The sequence below is a fragment of the Parus major genome, chromosome 14 (genome assembly GCF_001522545.3).
Source record: "Parus major isolate Abel chromosome 14, Parus_major1.1, whole genome shotgun sequence".
Taxonomy (NCBI): domain Eukaryota; kingdom Metazoa; phylum Chordata; class Aves; order Passeriformes; family Paridae; genus Parus; species Parus major.
The window spans coordinates 10,156,872-10,175,075 of record NC_031783.1 but is presented as its reverse complement, the minus strand read 5'-3'; the positions used below and the strand labels follow the sequence as shown (position 1 = coordinate 10,175,075).

At 44.6% G+C, this 18,204-nt stretch overlaps 1 protein-coding gene across 3 annotated transcripts in view; it reads right to left on the bottom strand.

Annotated features, from left to right (window-relative positions):
• Positions 1-9,336: 9,336 nt before the first annotated feature.
• Positions 9,337-18,204, bottom strand: part of FAM20C (FAM20C golgi associated secretory pathway kinase) — a 57,584-nt gene continuing 48,716 nt past the window's right edge. For 2 of the 3 annotated variants that reach the window (XM_033517885.1, XM_015642978.3), the window contains 6 exons: positions 13,680-13,860; positions 13,037-13,146; positions 11,447-11,528; positions 11,288-11,347; positions 10,768-11,001; positions 9,337-10,503 (listed from right to left, as the gene is read on the bottom strand). In XM_033517885.1, the coding sequence (XP_033373776.1) occupies positions 10,251-10,503; positions 10,768-11,001; positions 11,288-11,347; positions 11,447-11,528; positions 13,037-13,146; positions 13,680-13,860 (920 nt within the window). In that variant the 3' untranslated portion in view covers positions 9,337-10,250. The remainder of the gene's footprint in view (positions 10,504-10,767; positions 11,002-11,287; positions 11,348-11,446; positions 11,529-13,036; positions 13,147-13,679; positions 13,861-18,204) is intronic. The other variant, XM_015642979.3, reaches the window with a different exon arrangement.

Here is an 18,204-nt window from a genome sequence, read left to right as displayed (position 1 = left end):
GGGCAGGATGTGAGATCAGATGTCCCTCTGCAGGGCAGTACCAGAGGGAGCTCAGACACCTCCACAGTGGCAGCAGCATCACTGCCAGGGCACCTCAGCTGAGCAGGATGGGCAGGAATGAACAGAATTTTCAGTTAAAATATTGTAAGGCCACGTGTTAGGAAACAGGTCTGTTAATGAGCATTTTCAGCATCACCTTCTTGTTCTTATTAATTTGTCCCCCAGGGGAAAAAAAAGCTCTTTTCTCTACTGTTCATCTGACTTTTGGTCTTTGAAGCCCTGTTTTTTGTAGCTATGTGAAGTTTAAAAAAAAGGGATTGACATTTTGTGAGATAAAGCCTACTTTTACTGTCAATTGAAAAAAAAATACTGTAGGATAACTCCTGCAGCTAAATTTCCATGGAAGATTCTGTCCATCTTCCTTGCCTGGGTGGGTCCATTCTCCAGATCTCTTCCCAATGTCCCTGTCCTTGTTTGGGCTTGGTCTTATACCTCCAGCTCTGTTTTATGTTGCTGAAGTTTTATGTTGTGAAGACACAGTCAGGTTTTCCCCATCAGAGCCTTTTCATAAATCTGGGCATGCAGAACTTCAACAATCTTTAATGCTACTGTAGGGCTAGGAAAGACCAGCTCCTTTCATTGGCAAGCACCAAGCATATTTCTGCAGTCAGACACAGAGCAATGGTCTCATGAGCAACACTTATTTCCACTATTGTTCACTCTCATGCCAAAGATTAATCTCTTTGCCCACAGCAGACTCCTTGTCTGATTTATTTGTGTGTATGAAAGGGACCCTTCCCGGGGCTCTGGCTCTGGGCACTCATTGCAAGGACATCCAATTACCAGTTCATCACTTTATTTTGATTAAATGATAGTTATGATGAACAGCCCCACTTGGATTGTGTCCTCTGCTCTTCTGTGTGGCTGTTAACACATGCCCAGCACTGGCTACACAAGAGAGCAGCCCTTGCCTGCATGCAAAGCCAGCTGGACCCTAAAAGAGCCTTTGTAGTGACTTCAGACAACCTTGGAGCCAGGCTCTCATGTAAAGTATCACAAGCTGGTAGTGACAATAATTTGCTTTTTCAATCACAGGAAACTCCATGCTTCTAGATGCAACTGGCTCAAACAAATACATATTCAAATGAGAACACACCATAGGTGGGAAGAGAAATATAATTGCACCCAATTTTGCAGTTGCACTTGTCCTCCAGGAGCTAAAATGGGATTTTTAATATACTTATTTTGAATATGTGCATCTGCTCTGTCATTTTTGCATAATGAGCGCATTCCTGATACTTAAAGAATTAGCTTCCCTCTTGCTAAGATATAGGCAAAATGAGGCATGCTGTTATTCATGTATTTATTTATTCATTCATTATTTTTTTTTTTTTTGTGTGAAGCATACTGGGCAATCCATCTTGTTCCAAGGAAAACCCCAGGGGATATGGAGAAGGCTCAGCATTCAGCTCTGAACTCAATTATCACAAATCTCATCCTATAAATTAGAACATGTTGCAGAGAAAGAAGAAAATGCAGCTCCCTGTAGTACAATCCCTGAAAGAAAGAGAGAGAGAGAGAGAGAGAGTGAGAGAGAGAGAAAAACGCTTTTGGACAGATACCTTGAGAAATGCAAGGGAGGGAGTTTATCCAGTCACCCCCAGAGCCAAGCTGTAGCAAGGGAAGAGGCCACGAGCTGTACTTCCAAATATGTTTATCCATTCATGGTTTCACAGACAGAGCAAAGTCCAAAGCACAGTGCTAGACACGGGCACCAGCCTCCACCCCAGGATGTACCCGGAGCCCAGGCATGATCCTTCCCTCAAAGGTAAGCAAATTTTCTTGCTGAAGTGAACCAAATAATGAGCTTTTCTTTCCCCTTTTAATGACTCAACAGATAGTTCTAAAAATATATTATTTCCCCAGAGTAATTCAGCTGCTAGGAACCCATCAGGAGAGCACCCACAGGATATTCCCACAGCAGGACTTAGGCCCATGGTGAGTGACCCACAGAGCTGCTCCACAGCTGCAGGACATGCTGTGAATGCAGGAATGCTGTGAATAAGAGGTTTCAATGAAAAAAAAATATCACCAGCTCTTGGGTTTTGACGTGTTTGTACCACCAGTGCTGCTAACAGGTTGACAGAGATGATATTTTCCTCCAAGTGACGTTCATAAGAAGGTGTGATTCACAACCAGAATAATTGCTGTAGTCCTTCTATTGACTTCACTTCCAGCCAAAGCTGGACACCCACGTGTGCCTGGGAATAGGGGAGCAGGGTGTGCCAAGCATGCTGATGCAGCACAGAAGCTCTGGAAGCAGGAGCTGCTCTTTAAAACTCGCTGATATTGGTGCATTGCTGATTTTATTTAAATAGTGCTCCTATTTAAGCATGTTTCCTTGTTTCATATAACTTTTGAAACTTATTTGGGTTCTGAATTATCCTGGGCAGCTGCCATAGCCTTTGTGGCAGTGTCACTGTCCCTACAGCTTTGCTCTGAAGGTGCCTCAGATGGCAGAGCAGCACAGACAACCTACAGCTCCATGTTGTGCTGGCTTAGTTAAATCACTACAAAGGGGCTTGAAGGCTGATGAGTGAATAAGAAGCTTCTTGCCTGGCTGAAGCAGTGTCTAACCAGTCAGTTCACCACCATTCCTAGCACCAGAGGGGACTGGAAAGCACTCTCAGGCTGCTGTGGGATGCTGTCAGAAAGCCAACATCCCTGCAAATTGCCAGCATTCCACGTTGGAATCGTTCAGTCTGGGGTGCCAAGTGTGGAGACCTGGTAAAAAAAGTGTCTGAACCTCTCAAAATGCTAATCAACCATCACAGGCTTGAGGTAGGAAGCTCTAATAAGGGTGAGGATGTGTGAGATGTTGTCATAAATATGCAGCAGTCTGACAGCTGGAGACTGCACAGGATTGTGTAGTCCGTATATTTTCCTTTTGACTTCTTGCCCTCCCTCCTTGGTAGGGACTATCTGTTTTCTCCTGCTGCAAAAATGAAACCTGTGTAAACAGCTAAGACCCTTCTCTTTAACCAGGAACCACATATACCAGCACCAGGTCAAATGAAACACCTGTAATTTTTAACATCCCCATTTCCAGGGTGTTTCTCAGAAGCTCAGGTGAGCAGCTCTGTATCTCTGCAGCTGCTGTAGGCTGGATCCAAAGAAAATTGAAACAGCTGGGAAGGTTTCCATTAACTTCACTAGATTGGGCCCTGTAACAGGAAAACACTCCTAATTTCAGGCTTCATGGGATGGCTCTGCCATTGCCTCTTTAAGAGGTGAAAAAAATGCACTGTGGGGACCACACATCCTGGACATAACTGATTTTTCCACTAGAACTATAGAATCATAGGAATGTTTAGGTTGGAAAAGACCTCTAAGATCATTGAGCCCAGCCACTAATCCAGCACTGCCAAGTCCACCACTAAGTCCTGTCCCTCAGAGCCACATCATTAAATCCCTGCAGGGATGGAGACTCAGCCCTGGACAGCGTGTTCCAGTGCTTGACTATCACTGAAACACGAGTCATGACACACCTTTTCTAACCCTGTCTGGGCTTCTCCTGAAAGAAGAGCTTCCTTCCACTTCCTGCATCAAACCTGAAGACTGTCAGCAGGCTCCTCTTGCCTACCCTGCTCTGAAGAGCTGCTTGAGCCTTCAGGACAGCCAGGAACCAGGGGGAGCACAAACCTCACACAAACACTCTGGTGTTGGAGCAGTGCTGGAAGCTCAAAACACCAGCTTCAGTGCAAGTGCCAAGATAACAGCTGGAGCTGGGAGGACCTGTAGGTGCTGAATCAATGAGGTTGGGTTATTTCTTACACCTGATACAGAGGTTGCTTGTGCCAATAACATTTACAATCCCTCACGATAAATTTAAGAAGGAGCAAGTGATTTCACAGGAACTAAAGAATCCTAGAATTGTTTGGGTTGGAAGGGATGTCCAAGACAATCTCATTCCAATGTCCCTAGACCACATTCCCCTAGACCAGGTTCCTAAAGTCCCATCCAACCTGGCCTGGAGCACTTCCAGGGATTATCACACAAGCTCCTCTTTCAGTCTACCAGACATGTCACAATGTGAGGGCTCTGAAGGCACAACCAATGTGTTGCTGCAAAACTAGAGACTAAAGTTCACTTCCAGCATTTAAAAAAGTCCTAATTACAATGCAAAAAGTTGGCTCAAGTCATAAATAATGAATGTTGGTGTTTATTCAGGCAAAAACCACAACCATTAAAAATGGAAATCCAGTGCAAATCAGTGAAGCAAACATCTAGAAATAGAGAGAAAAGATAAACAATAATAATAAATTATTAAAGCTTATAACTAATAAAGCCATGGGAATGTCAAAGAGACCATTCATCTGTAAATGGGGCAGTGAAGAAGATAATCTACCTAAATTCTACATCTGTAAAACTCTCACTGACTTCACTGATTAGGAAGGAGTTACTTAAAAATCAGTAGAAAGGGCTCTGATTTGATATAGAGAACAACACAAACTTCACTCAATGGACAAACCAGAAATGCCTCTTATCATTGCTATTTATAAATGGTGTCTGTGGCAAAGATTTCTGGCTCATAAATTGTTCTGGTGAAGATGACTATCAGGAAAAGCTACAAGGAAAGCACTCTGCAGTTTTGGATAGCCTGATTTGCTTAGTTTACAAATCAGATTTGTGCTCCATTTCCAAAGCTCAGCCTGTGATCAGAGCAATAAGTACTGCTCCTGGCTCAGGTACAGGTGTTTACAAGAGTGGATTTGACCATCAGCTTGCCTCTGTCATCTTTGAGTTGTTTCTTTCCCCCAGCATCCTCAGCTGCATTCCTTACATTTTGCTTACAGCTTTAGCTCTCATTTCTCATTTCTGTGTGTGTGAGGATTCAGAAGATGCAGGCAGGTTGATTTATGGCCCCTTCTGCAGACACCCAGGTGGTCCCGGGAGCAGGGCGGGTGCTCGGGGATCACCGCGTTCCAGCAGGCTGCAGCCCCTCTCTGGAGCGACACACGGCTGCTGTCAGCACAGCCCCAGCAGCTGCAGGGCTGACATTTGAAATTCCCTGTCCCAAATCACCCTAGGATGTATTTTAAAGTAGTGTCAAGGTCAACTAGCAGATGCTGTAGGTGGTTTTGTGCGTGTGTCTGTCAGTCAGCACCTTTCCAGAAGTGTCAGAGGAATTTATGATGAGATCCTAATGCAATTCATTACTGAGGCCAAGGCACAACGTGACCCAGATTCCCACATTCACAGAAGTGGAGAGTGCTCTGATCTGACATCTCCAATTCTGAGATCTTCTACTTTGGTTCCAGCTGCCGATTCCATCTGGGAGCTGCTGGGTTTGGGGCCACACCTGAGCACGACCCAAGGCATAACATGAGTTACTCGTGACAGGGGATGGGGCTGCTTGTGTGGGAAAGTCGTTTGAAAGAGAGGAGCTGATCTCCCAGCACCTAAATCCTCATAGAAAAGGTTGGATACAAATGTGAGCTCAAAACCCCGTTAGCTGGTCATTGTAATTATATCATTCACATAAAATGAAAACCTTGGAAAGTGTTTAATATGTCTAAAAAGGTGGAGCAGCAGGTATTTCAGCAGCTCTCTTCTAGACACAAATCTTTGCCCATTGGAGGAAGAGGAATTGGTACTGCCAAATCAACGGCCTCCTTTTTGCTGATGCTTCATTTTTAACCATGGCCAGAACTTGTCTGACCTCAATTCTCAAGTCTTTTGACCCACCAAATTGAATTGCTTTTAATTTTTTTCTAGCCAGCCCCCAAAAGCATTGAAGTGGTACTTTACTGATGCAAATGTACAAGGGAGCAGATAATTGAGTTTGATCTGGTCAGAAAGAGTTATGGCTGGAGGCTACCTATGAAGACTTTTAGCATAAAACTATTATTGTCAAGAAATCCAGCAGCTTCCAACTGGTAGTAACTTGAAATTCCATGTGAAAACTCATCCCACAACACTAAAAATTTCCTCCAAACACTCAAGTTAGTTTCAAAAGAATTTTCCTTGTGCACAACTATTTCTGTGTATTGAGCCACAAAACAACCATGGGCAAGAAATTCCACAGGAACAACTGATAGTTGGAATAATTTCTGAAAAATGAACTTTGTGGTTATATACTCAGTGCTAGAAGAAAAGTTTTCTCCCTCAGGATGTAAATTACTGGTGCTCCAGTGTGTCTCCAGCTCTGAGCTGGACACTCAGCACTTTCAGGCTGGGTCACAAGGGCCTTGCTGGCAGTCATGAGGGTGGCCTGGGCGTGCCCAGGGGACAAAGGGGACAATGCCACTGCTGCAGTGGACTGCAGGGTGTCCCCCTCGCACCCACACCACTACAGGCCCACTAGATGGAACCACAACTCCCTTTGGATGCTCCTCCCTGTAACACCACTTGAGACAGGTTCATTTTCAGTTCAGAGCCCAAGGGCAGCAGTCAGGCTGAAATCCCAGTTTCCCTCCTCCTACACAACACATCTCGCTGCTGCTTACACTGCAATCTGCTCCAGGCTTCCAGCTTGTGTATACATCACGGGCTCTGCTGATCACAACAGTGATACCTACTTCAAACAATGAGAGCTTTTTGCCTGCAATTTCCCTTTGATACTTAAATAACAGAAAAACCACAAAAACAAATGAGGCTCTCCTCTGAATTACTCAGGAGAATACGGTAAGCTATTCTGCGCTGTCAGATACCGTTGTAATTAGGTGCTTTTAGAAATATATTATGTCTTTTATCTGTTATTTACTGTGCATACTGTATTTATTGTGCTGAATGCATTATGCCCCTGACAGGCTACCGCAGATTTCTCAGTGTGTTAATTGTCTGGGCCCTGCTGCTACACCTACTTTTGAGATTCAGGGACAAACCAATTGAATTCTGACATTTATTTATCTTCCTAGAACGAATATTTTTGTCTGGTAAATATGTAGGGCTCCTAAAGAGATCTTACACCAAGTCACAGTAATCCTCCTCAGTTCCTGGATTACTGACCAAACACACAGTGACAGCCCTTTCAGAGCCAAGGGCTCACATAGCAACATCCTTTGCCTAAAGACAAACCCACAAGGTTTCCAGAAGGAATTCAGGCCAGCTGTGTCTTGGGACAGTGCAGATGCACCCCAAAAGTGGGGGTTTGCCCCTCACTGGGCTGTACAGAGCCATCCTCAGGGCTGTGTTAGCCCATGAACTGAAAGGCAGAGCCAAAGTTCACTCCCAGTTTCCCATCTAGTGCCCACTCACCCCTGCTCACATATAAAAGGAATAGCAGAATAAGGCAATAATTCTTTTCCCTTCCAAAAACCTAGAAACTGAGCATGAGTCAAAACTCCAGGTGCCTGGCAGCGGGAACGCAAACACACCAGAGCTTCCTGGTAGATACCAAGAAGTAACTCCACAGCTTGTTTAATTAATCATCCCTTCCAGCCCTGCAGTACCCTCCAGACCAGCCGTGTCCTCAGCTACCCTGAGCCCAGGTGGGGTCTGGACTCAGCTCTTTCCCATCTCCTGAGCACCCTGCAGTGAGTTTAGACTTGCATTGCCCACCTGGGGCTCATTCACCCCAGTTTCTCATCAGAGGCACGAAGAAAGGAAACCTCTTTGCACGTGAGCCAGTGTCTCCATCCTTCCAAGGCACGTGCGTGACTCATGCCAAAGAAAAGCTTCCCCTTCAGCTTTTCTGTATGCTTAATTTGAGACTAGAAATGAGAAGAATTTTTATAAGTCTAGAAAGCTGCAGCACAGAGCTTACAAGGGGAAGCATGAAAGTCCAGGAGAAGAAGGAAACTGGAGGCTTTCAGAACTCTTTACAATGTGGCAAGGATTTATGACCTTTAGTTCTTTATACCCCTTACAAACACTACTTATTCCATACAAAACAACACTTAATCTATGAAAACACTACTCATTTTGCTTATAGAAATTCAGAACCAAATCCATAACAGCAAGTTCATATCCCTGACAGCACCAGGCAGCCTTCTGCAGAGACCTTCAGCTTGAACCACTCTGCCAGGAGCTCCTGACCTGCACCCAGCCTCCAAAGGGCCAAACCTTCACTGATCTGATCCTCTTTGAACAAAGAGGCTGCCAGGTGCTACTTTCCAAAAGCAAACCAGGTATGCTGAGCTGATCCCAGAAGCAGAAAGCAGAGCTGCCCTGGGAAGGTGATTCTGTAGCTCCTCTGCTGTCCTGGCACAATTTCATGGCAAGAAAAAGCTGCACCTGCAGGAAAACCACAGCCAGGCATTGAAGACATACCAAGGATAACACAACCCATTTCACCTTTTTTATAGTCCCATGTTTTATTTTGGGGGTTTTTTTGGCTAATGGGGAGAGAACACTTCAGTTCCAGTGCTGTTTTGCAGAGGAATCCTTGTCATCATAGGTGGGTCTTCAAAAGTGAAAAAAAGCCATGGGATAAACCAGAAATTTTCCAAGATCATGCACAGTTGTACAATTTGAGATATTCTGTTGTCTTTGCATGCCATGTATGTGAGAGCCATGGGAATTCAAAATGGGCAATAAAACATAAGAGACATGTGATTTTTAGTGATAATATATCAACCTAAGAAGTGAATGAGCCCATATAGCAGCTTTTTCTCTCATTCATAATTTTAATATGCCAAAATGCCTACATTTTAGTCTACCTGGCTTTTAAAGTATATGGTTATGAATCCCTGGGAAAAAAGACATCAAATGAAATAAATGGCAGCTTTGAATTATAGTTGTGATGAGCATTGTCATAATAAATTCTCTCCTCACCCAGAGGAGCGATGAGGGATTCCTGCTGTACCACACCACGTTTTCACAAGTCAAATACAGCCACGTGTTCAATTTATAGCTTGCTTTTGGGCTGAAAGTCTCCACAGATCTTGAATGAATGCAGCTGAGCACGATTCAAGGCTATTTGGATAAGAATACCATGTTTCCAGCTAATTTAGGCTGAGATTTTCGAGGTTGTGCAAGGGCTTTTGCAGGCCAAGTCAGAGGCACTGGTGTTTCTGAATTCTCTGGGCAGCGTGTCAAGGCATAATCTTTGAGAGGTGCTGCTCCACAGCTTGTTTCTACAGCCATAATTGCAAGAGGAAGGGATATTGAAATGACAGTCAAAACAAAGCTTTCACAGGAAAGATTAACCCTTTTCAACACCCTGGCCCTTTTTGGCACTGCAGTGTGTATTAATCACCAATTCCCTGCTCCAGCTCCAATTCTGCTGCTACAAAAGGGGATGGCAATTTAAAAAGCCACTTCTGGGACACTTGGCTGGGCCACAGAGCTTTGCTCTGAACAAGATGAATGAATCCATTTAGACAAGATGGCTACACATTTTGCATATCTTTATTGCACTTTTACCACGTTGCAAACAATTCCACAAAAATGCTGCAAAAGTAAGCCTAGAGCTGCTGAAAGCAGCTTTTTACCCATATATGTATATATTTACACAAAACTATCAAAAGCAAAATTGAAAAGTAGCAGCTCAGCTATGATAGTCTAGAAAGATAAGAGCTGCCACCTCCTTATGGACAAATAGTACAACTTGTCATTTTACATCACTTTGTAAAACCAACATTCAAGTATTCCTGTCAAAGCACAATTAGTGAAATTCCCTTCTGGTAACCCCTGTATTTATTATCATTATTATTATAATTATTATTATTTTTTGCCTTTAAAAGTTCATAATGCCTTAACCCTTTAAATGCTGAGTAGCTGGGGGGAAAATAAGCATTCAATTTAAATAAGATACAGTGGATTAGAGCACTTAAAGGGTTAACACAAAATACTAAGTGGACTGTCACCACAAATAAAGTGTGAGTCACAAAACTATGCTGTCCCTCTTAGTTAAATTTGGAAAGTAGGTCTGGTGTTTCATAGATATACCATATATAAATACAAAATATTAAGTAAAGGCCTCCTTTCTATACAAAAAGGACAGGAGGTGTTTTGCTATCAGACTGTTGTCTGTCAGTGATTGAGTATTTTCTGAATCTTTTCAGAATCTCTCTTCAGGAACTAATGAAAAGCAACACATTAGACTTATTTTTCTTAATGAACTAATCCTTTGCAGAGTCTACACTTTACCTACTTTGGGAACAATTATATCTCATTTCTGAATTCACTGAATTCACAAAGTGGCATACACAGTCTTTTGTAAGACTTTTTTGTTGTTTTTTTGTTTCCTTTTCTTCTTTGAATCTTCTTGACTCAGCTGGTAAAAACATAGTCTTGCCATTTCACTACCTCTCGGTGGTAACAGTGTTCACATCCGTGTTAAAGTCATTTTCAACCACATTGTCATAACCATCCTTCTCTATGCAGTCACTGACAGCCTTGAGGACAATCCGCAGCCGCCTGTCCATCGCCTCCAAGTGAGGCTGGTAGAGGATTGGAGCTATTTTATCTTTTAGCAAAGATTCTTTCATCAGGAGACTGAGTTTGTATTCCTCCTTGGCTAACAGCTGTAATCGCAGATAGGTAGACTTCCTGATTCTAAGGGGGAAAGGAGAGAAAAAAATGCAAATCAGTTATTTCCATTACTGTTGATCTGGACAGTGCTGAAAGGCTTATAGCTAACTACAACAGTTGTGTAAGAGCCTATTCTGTGATCTGAAATGATGAGAAGCAGGCTCTGTCACAGTCCTAATGAGCAGCTGGCATTGTCACCTGGCCACCAGTCTTTTGGGGCTCTTTGAGGTGCAGAGGTTTTGGGGCACAGATCCCTGGGGCAGTGCAGGCAGCCCTCACATCCCTCACCTGGAGAAGCACCAAGTGGAGCTGGTGCAGCATTCATAGGGCCACGTCCATCTTGGCAATGACACATGTGACACTGGCACTGAGCAGGGACACGTGTGACAGCAGCAGAGGCTCCTCAGGCTCACCCTGCAGGGCTGCCCAGAGCCCCCACAGACACAGAGCTCACCCTGCAAAGCTGAAACTCCAGATGTACCTGGCCCCTCTGAAAGCCCTGGCCATGGGCTCCAAGGAAAGCTGTTGAGAAGCATGAGAACAAGCTGGGATTTTGTCACTTGACTTCCATGGGATGTGTATTTTGCCTTAAAGCTTCTCTCCCAACAGCTCACAGCTGTGCTCCTGCAAGATCCTGATCCCAAGAGAGCGTTTAACGTGGCAGTGCTAATGCTCAGGGCTAGCTGGGCAGGATCACACCATCTCCTCCTCCCCACAGTGTGCAATCAAAGTTTCACCTGAGCATTTTCAGTCCTGTTAGTGGAAACCATGGTACAAAGCAGGAAACACCTCCAGAGGAAAAACATACCTGCAGCACTGGTTTAAAGGCACCAATATGGAAAGTTCATCATGGGAATATTTTCCAAACCTATTTAAAGATAAGAGCAAGAATGTAACAAAGGCTATTTTAAAGACAGACTTTTTTTCTTTTTCCTTTAACCCCAGAAAGATTATTAAAGATATTTACCCTCTTCCATTATCTAAGTGGATAATAAAAGTTTCATTTCCAAACTTCTCAAAGGTTTCGTAGTGATGTCGATCCATGTTACCTATGGAACAAAGAGAAGAAAAAAGACCATTCTCATTCTGGCTTGAGCCTGCAGGTCAGGGCAATGCAAAAGCCCAGTGCTCCCCAAAAACAATGTCTGGGTAGAGCAGAGAAGGCAGCAAACCTGCAGAGCTCATTTGCTCCTACTGTGGATACCCCAAAGTGTGTGATACCAGGAGGGCTGTTACACCTCAGGCAGCTTTTCAAGTTCTCTGTGGCTTTCAGCCTTGATCTCTAAAGGACCCATCAGGAGACAAAACCAAGCTTCCCACCCTCCAGCAACCCCTCCTGGGGTACAGCAAAGACCCCTCTCCAGCACAACAGCACCTCAGCTGTTTGGGGGGGCAGATCTCCTGTAGGGCAGCTGTGTCCTAATCCAGCAGAGCTCCCTTCCCTGGGGGCAAGGAGCCCTGCTGCTGCAGCCTGGGGTCTGTAGGGCGTGTGAAGCGCACATGGTACATGTGACATGTGCAGGGCTTTGCTCAGGGAGGAGAAAATGCCTGCTTTGGGCAGGGGTGTTAATCCTGATCACTTTGTGAATACTGCATTCAGCTTTCTGAACACCAGGCAAACATCCTGGTTTTCCTCTGGCCAGAGCTTTGGCCCAGTTGCTGACTGCCTGGGAAGCCAGAACTGTACCATGGCTGGAAGAGATGGATCAGGATGGTGCTGATCTGCACAGCTCTCCCTGACTGAGCAGCTTTTTAAGGTCAATGTGCAGAGCACTGCTGCCAAGCTATGAATTTTGTCTCTGTGGCAGTTGTCTTGAGCCACTTATAGATGGCACATATGGCTCCTGAGCTGTCACCTGGCCTCTCCTGCTGCAGCCTATTCAGGAATCTCAGTGGGGGCAATGGCACAGGGTGTGTCCATGCTGGCACGTGCCCAAGGATCAAGGATGCAGGTTGGCAACTTAAAGGTGTGTTGGCTGCAGCAGAAAAAGGTTTCATATGAGAATGAGAATTAGAATTATTCTCTTGGAATGGGTCACTATTACCTGGTTGTAAATAATTATTTTATTGAGATCAGGTTACATAAACAGAAAAATTCCTGATACAATCCACAGCTGCCTTTGTGACAAAGCAATGTCCCTCCCCCCCACACCCTGACAATTTATAGAGAAGCATCAGAGAACACTCCTGCAGGATGAAAACAAAGCACCAGTAATGAGCAGTCCTTGCATGTGCACCCAGGAGCCATATATTACAGGGGTAAAGCACTCACTAAAGCAAACTGTGAAGCCCTTCACTGCTGTGAAGGAGACTGGCCTGACCTGCATTCATCACCACTCTGCATTTCTGAACATCTTTGTTCCTTTAATCTGCACTGATGGGAATACATAACCATGTAAATCTGCATTTTCTCATCATCATCTAGAACAGCATATACAGTAAATGCAGCTTCAACCACGCTTTAGCAAACTGCTGAGCTATGCAGAGCAGTGCAGAAAGAAATGGTTTTTATTCTAATTAAATGTTGCATTTAATTTTTGAAAGAGATGAAACATACCCATTAGGAAATCAAAAACTGTCATATCCATTATATCCAGAATTCTGGTCCCACTGTCGTATGGGGGTGTTTGTTTAACCTCTTCACAATAATCTGGATCAACTTCCCATCTGGAAAAGGCAGTATTTTGATATTTTATGTGACATACAAAGCTTACTGAAAATAACAAAAAAATGTTATTTTGCAAGGATCTACTTGTGTCATGTTCAATTGAGGGCAGGGTTGGGTAGAGGCAGCAAATTCCAGCAATGCAGGCAAGCAAGGAAGGTTGTGACTGATGGAAAAAAAAGAAAATCACAAGACTGAAAACTATCCAGCCAGTAGGTTCAGGATTTAGGAGACTAGCTGCACCATCAGTCATATGGTGCAAGCATCTGAGACTTGTTTAGGGCTGCTGAGAGCAGGGAATCTTTCTCCCTCTGATAGGACTTAGAGAGTTTCTGTTGCATCCTGCCTACCCCACTGCAGGTATCTGCCCCGTGAAGGAATTGTGCCACTGAAAGTCCTTTTGGGTTCAGGACCATGGACTGGAGCTCCTGGCACGTGCCCTGTCCCTTCCCAGGGAAAACCCAGCTGCTCTCCCAAGGCCAGGGGCTGGGTTATTTCCCCATCACCCTCTGCAGCTTTGCTCACCACTACTCACTCTGCTTTCTTGCGCTTGTGGTAGGAACGCCTCCAAGGGTTTCTCCAGGTTTTCCTTTTTGCTAATGACAAATCAGGCAGGAAAGCAGCCAGAGACCCTTCGATCTGATCCGGTTTCCCACACAGGGCGTGCTCTGTTGAGCAGTAGTAGGAGCATTCCCCATAGAAGCAGATGTTGTTGGCTGGCAAAGAAAGGAAAAGAACTTTAAAGCCTACACTTAAATTAGTACTGAGAATTTATAAAAGCACTGATGTATGTAGGAGCAGAAATAAATCCAAACCCCTGTTACCACACGTAGTTTTCCTCCACTGAAACCATTAGAAAGACATTGATTTCAGTGGCTGGGATCACGCCCTGTGCTAAGCTCTCAGTGACTATATCCAGTCTATTTATATTCTCCAAACCATTTTTTTCTTTTAATCCTGTCCTTTCTCCTTTCATTCTCCCAGACTGATACATTCCTTGGGACCTATTTGCTACCCCAGGCTGGAACAAGTGGCATGTGCCCAAAATTAAGTCACTTCTCAAAATCTTGGCTCATTTCTTTAAGAACAGAGAACATTTCATTCATTTCCTTGCTGGAATGAGAAGAACTGGCAGTTTTTGCAAGGAGAATTATTTACCATCAAGAGTCCCGAGGGGGTGTGTGTGGAAGGTGGAAATAGCACGAATGTAACGCTGCCAGCACACATCTCAAACACAAATCCCTTCCTCCAGCCCTCACGTTACTCCAACAACCACAGAAAAAGAATCTGCAGCAGGTTTTGGACCGTGTGTTACCTTAAAACCTCCCCAAAACTGCCACCACATATTTCTGCACCAACAGGAACACCCAGCTCTGTACAGGAACACCCTGCCCACGGGAATTCTCTGCAGGTGAGAGAGAGCAGCTCATCCCCAAAGCCCACCAACACCAGGCTGGGAACAGGGATAGGAGCACACTGCTGCTCTTGCCAGCGTGCTACAACTCTTGTGACATTGCTTTATGACATAAAGTGTCATTAGAGGAAGACTGTGCCCTTTCCTCATGGTAATGCATGAAGCTGAGAAATCACATTGCTTCCTAATTCCCCACAAGGCCTCTAAATTCAAATATTGTTTCCAAGCTCCTCTCCCTCTGGGCAGGCTCAGTGTAAATGAGGCAGGAAGGGCTGGGAGGAGAGGGAGGTGATTTTCTGCCTGCCACAGGAAGGTGAGTGGTGGCTTTGCACAGCACTGTGACATGCCCCAGCTCAAACCTGCATCCAGCAGAGTGCCCAGGGCAGGTGGGGCACTGCCAGTGGGAGATGGTGAGTCAGGAGGCCAGGGACAGCTCTGGGGGTGACAGGAGGGAAGGAGGAACAGAGCAAGGACCTGTGATTGAGGAAGGAGAACCAGGGGAACATGCAACAGCAAAAAAATCTTGTGATGCTTTTGATTAATTAGCTGCATTATGTGGGGCTGGCTGTTAAACCATGGAATTATACCAAATAACCACACTGTAAGGCTGATGTGTTGCTACTTGACAATCTGTCCCAGCTTCCCACTGATGCCCCAGCTTTCTCTGCTGATGGCCACCTGATTTGTCCATGAAGCTGTGATTACTCTAAGACAGCCTTTTTGCATCACTCTACTGTGACTGACTCACAAGAGCCACACATCCATCCATGCTCAAACTGTATATTTATATTCACAGGGCTGGATCATAGCAGTTAAATATATCCTGGCTAATCCAGAAATATTTACTCTGTGGCCAAAAAGCTTGTTGACAATTACTCAAGGAAAAGTACTTCAGGGAAGAGAAAAGGAAGAACAGAAATTACGAAAGGAAGGAAGGGAACTTTCAACATATCTGTACTTCTGAGTTTTCAATTTAAATGTTTTACCAAGCAGAATATTCTCTCTTAAAAATTGTGTTTCTGCTGATTTGAAGCGGCAGTGGGGCTTGGGCTTCAATTGAGCTGTCTCAGCATCACCTCCTCATCTGTGGAGGGAGGGAAGCATGCAGATTTATCTTGACTGCCTGAGATAACTTATCTTCCAGGGTTTCTGTGACCTGACTTTCACCTGGCAGCAGGAAGCCAGTGCTCGTTTATCTCCTGCCGGATCGGTTTTGTAAAGAGCAAAAGGGCCGGCAAATGCCCCCCACGCCATCACAGCCTCTGCTGCTCACTATGTAAATCTGACCTTTCAAGAAAAAGGAGTTGTATTAAACACAGCATTTTACTCAGTGGGAAGATAAATACTCTGTTTAATAGTTTGCTTCTGTATTCAGCTTTGGGAACAATGAAACCCTGCTCTGTATTGTCAACGAATGCAACTGGGGCTAATCACTTGACAGTAATCACACACTGGTACCCAGGTAAAGCTTGAGGAGAGCTGGGGGCTCTGGCAGTGCTGCTGTTTGCTGCTGCAGGGCTGTGCAGTGAGCACATGTGCTGCCTGCACCACGCCAGCCACTCATCCCACTCATCCCTGCCAGGATCCTCCAGCTACCCATCCTCCACGAGCCCGTTCCCTGCTCCAGCACCCAGTGCCCTCAGCAATGGCAAGATGTGTCCTGGCACTAATGCAGTGAGCTTGCAGTAAAACCACAAGGATATTTCTCACTGACAAGTTATATTCAATATCAAATCTTCATCTGCAGGCAGTTATTCCCCCATGGGCTCAGACCTGTGGTACCTACTCCCCACAGCTCCCGTTCGATTTCTGGGGATAGTGGAAATGAAAGGATCCTGGATCTCAAGCTACTGCTAAAAAAAATTAACAGCCTTGATTGATACAGAATAGACATCTTATTATGTCTGCCCTAGTCCTTACATACTGGCAGTAAGATGAAGCAGCCTGAATTATCTGGGGAAACATTCATTTTTAAGGTTTCTTAAAAATGTGGGAAAAAAAAAGACGAACCAAATATAGAAAACCACAGTTCTCATTTAATACTTCAAGGTGCTGTAGCAAGGCTCTTTGAAAACCTAAGTAGGTGACCCACATTCTGCACAGCAGGCTGAGGGTGAAATTCCAGCTAGAGACACAAGCCCAGAGCTTCATGGCAGTCCCATGCTGAGAGCAGGGTTTGGCTTTCCAAAGCAAAAATAAGAGAGAAAGGGGAGATGAGCTCCCTACTGGAGCAGGGAGCTGCTCACACTTCTCCTCTCATTAAAATTGCCCAAACCATATGTTCCTCTCACCAGATAAAGGTGTTTCTGCATAACTACACCTGCAAAAGGAGCAACAGCCAGGAATTTGTGCTCCTGCAGGGTGGGCAGGAATGGCAACAGCAGCAGTGCTGGCAAACCAGACAAGGAGGGATGTTTATAGATGCTGGAATGTCCAAATGCTGTGCATTTCCAACATGCAAAAGCCTTCTTCCCTATAAACCAAAATTGTTTCCCCAAAGCACCATAAAGACAAGAGAACCCCATGTTGCAGTGTCTGATTTTCATTATCTGAGGAGGAATGGATGTGACTCATAATGAAATACAGGTAAAAATCATGGTCTGGTGATTGAAACTCTAACTAATTACAACAGTTAAGAACCAGAGTGCCTGTGTACTCATCTGCACATTCTCTGTGCATCCTCCTGATAGCTGAACAATAATTCTTCTCAGGAAGAAAAGGAACAAGGGGGGATACCTTAAAGCAAATTGCTTGGCAGAGTAATTCTTTTATTCAGCTTTGCATGACTGTTAATAGAGGACATTTAGCAAGCCTGTGCAACTGGAGTACTGGAAAGAATCCTGAATATTTACTACAGCAATGCATGAAAAGATCTTTCATTTACCTGCTCAAAATAATAGGTAATTCAGAGCTGCTATTGTATGCTGAGAGGGGAAAAAAATCCATAATCCCTTGGAATTGGTTAATATGAACAAAAACATAGTGCTTACTAGCTGTGTAACATTGATTTCTTTAAGCTGCTGCCTCTATTACTTCCAAAATGAAGGCTGACATCATTAATATGTCTCTTTTTTCCTAGCAAATTACCATTCATTTGTAAGAGTAGCAGGGCTACTGCAGTCTGCCCTGCTGCAAAGAACGTAAAATTAATTTAAATAATTACTGACCTAATTCCATTTCTCATGTTTAAGTCCAAACTGCCTGCAAGTGCACTTTTCTGCAATCTGCTTTCTCTCTGAGTGCAGCCTAATGCATCCACTGACCTGCCTGCTCAAGCCATTGCCACTTTTCCATGGGAGCAGGGATGCTGCTTGGCACTGCTCTCTGAAGCTGCCTGTGGCTGCCTGGATTTCCACACCTGATGGGACAAGGGAGGTGGCCCAGGAGTGGAAATGCAGTGAGGTTTCTTCTAACACCTCCCCACACTGCTCTAGGAGATAACAAGTGTTTGGACAATGCTCCTGGTGGGATCCTTGGGGTGTCCTGTGCAGGGCTGGGAGCTGGACTTGATCAGCCTGGTGAGCCCCTTCCAACTCAGTTTATTCCATTATCCCATGACTGATGAGCATCATCAAAAACCACCCTCTGAGGGTGCAAACCACGGGGAACATCTTCCTATAAAATCAATTTCACTTAGTGCTTGTTT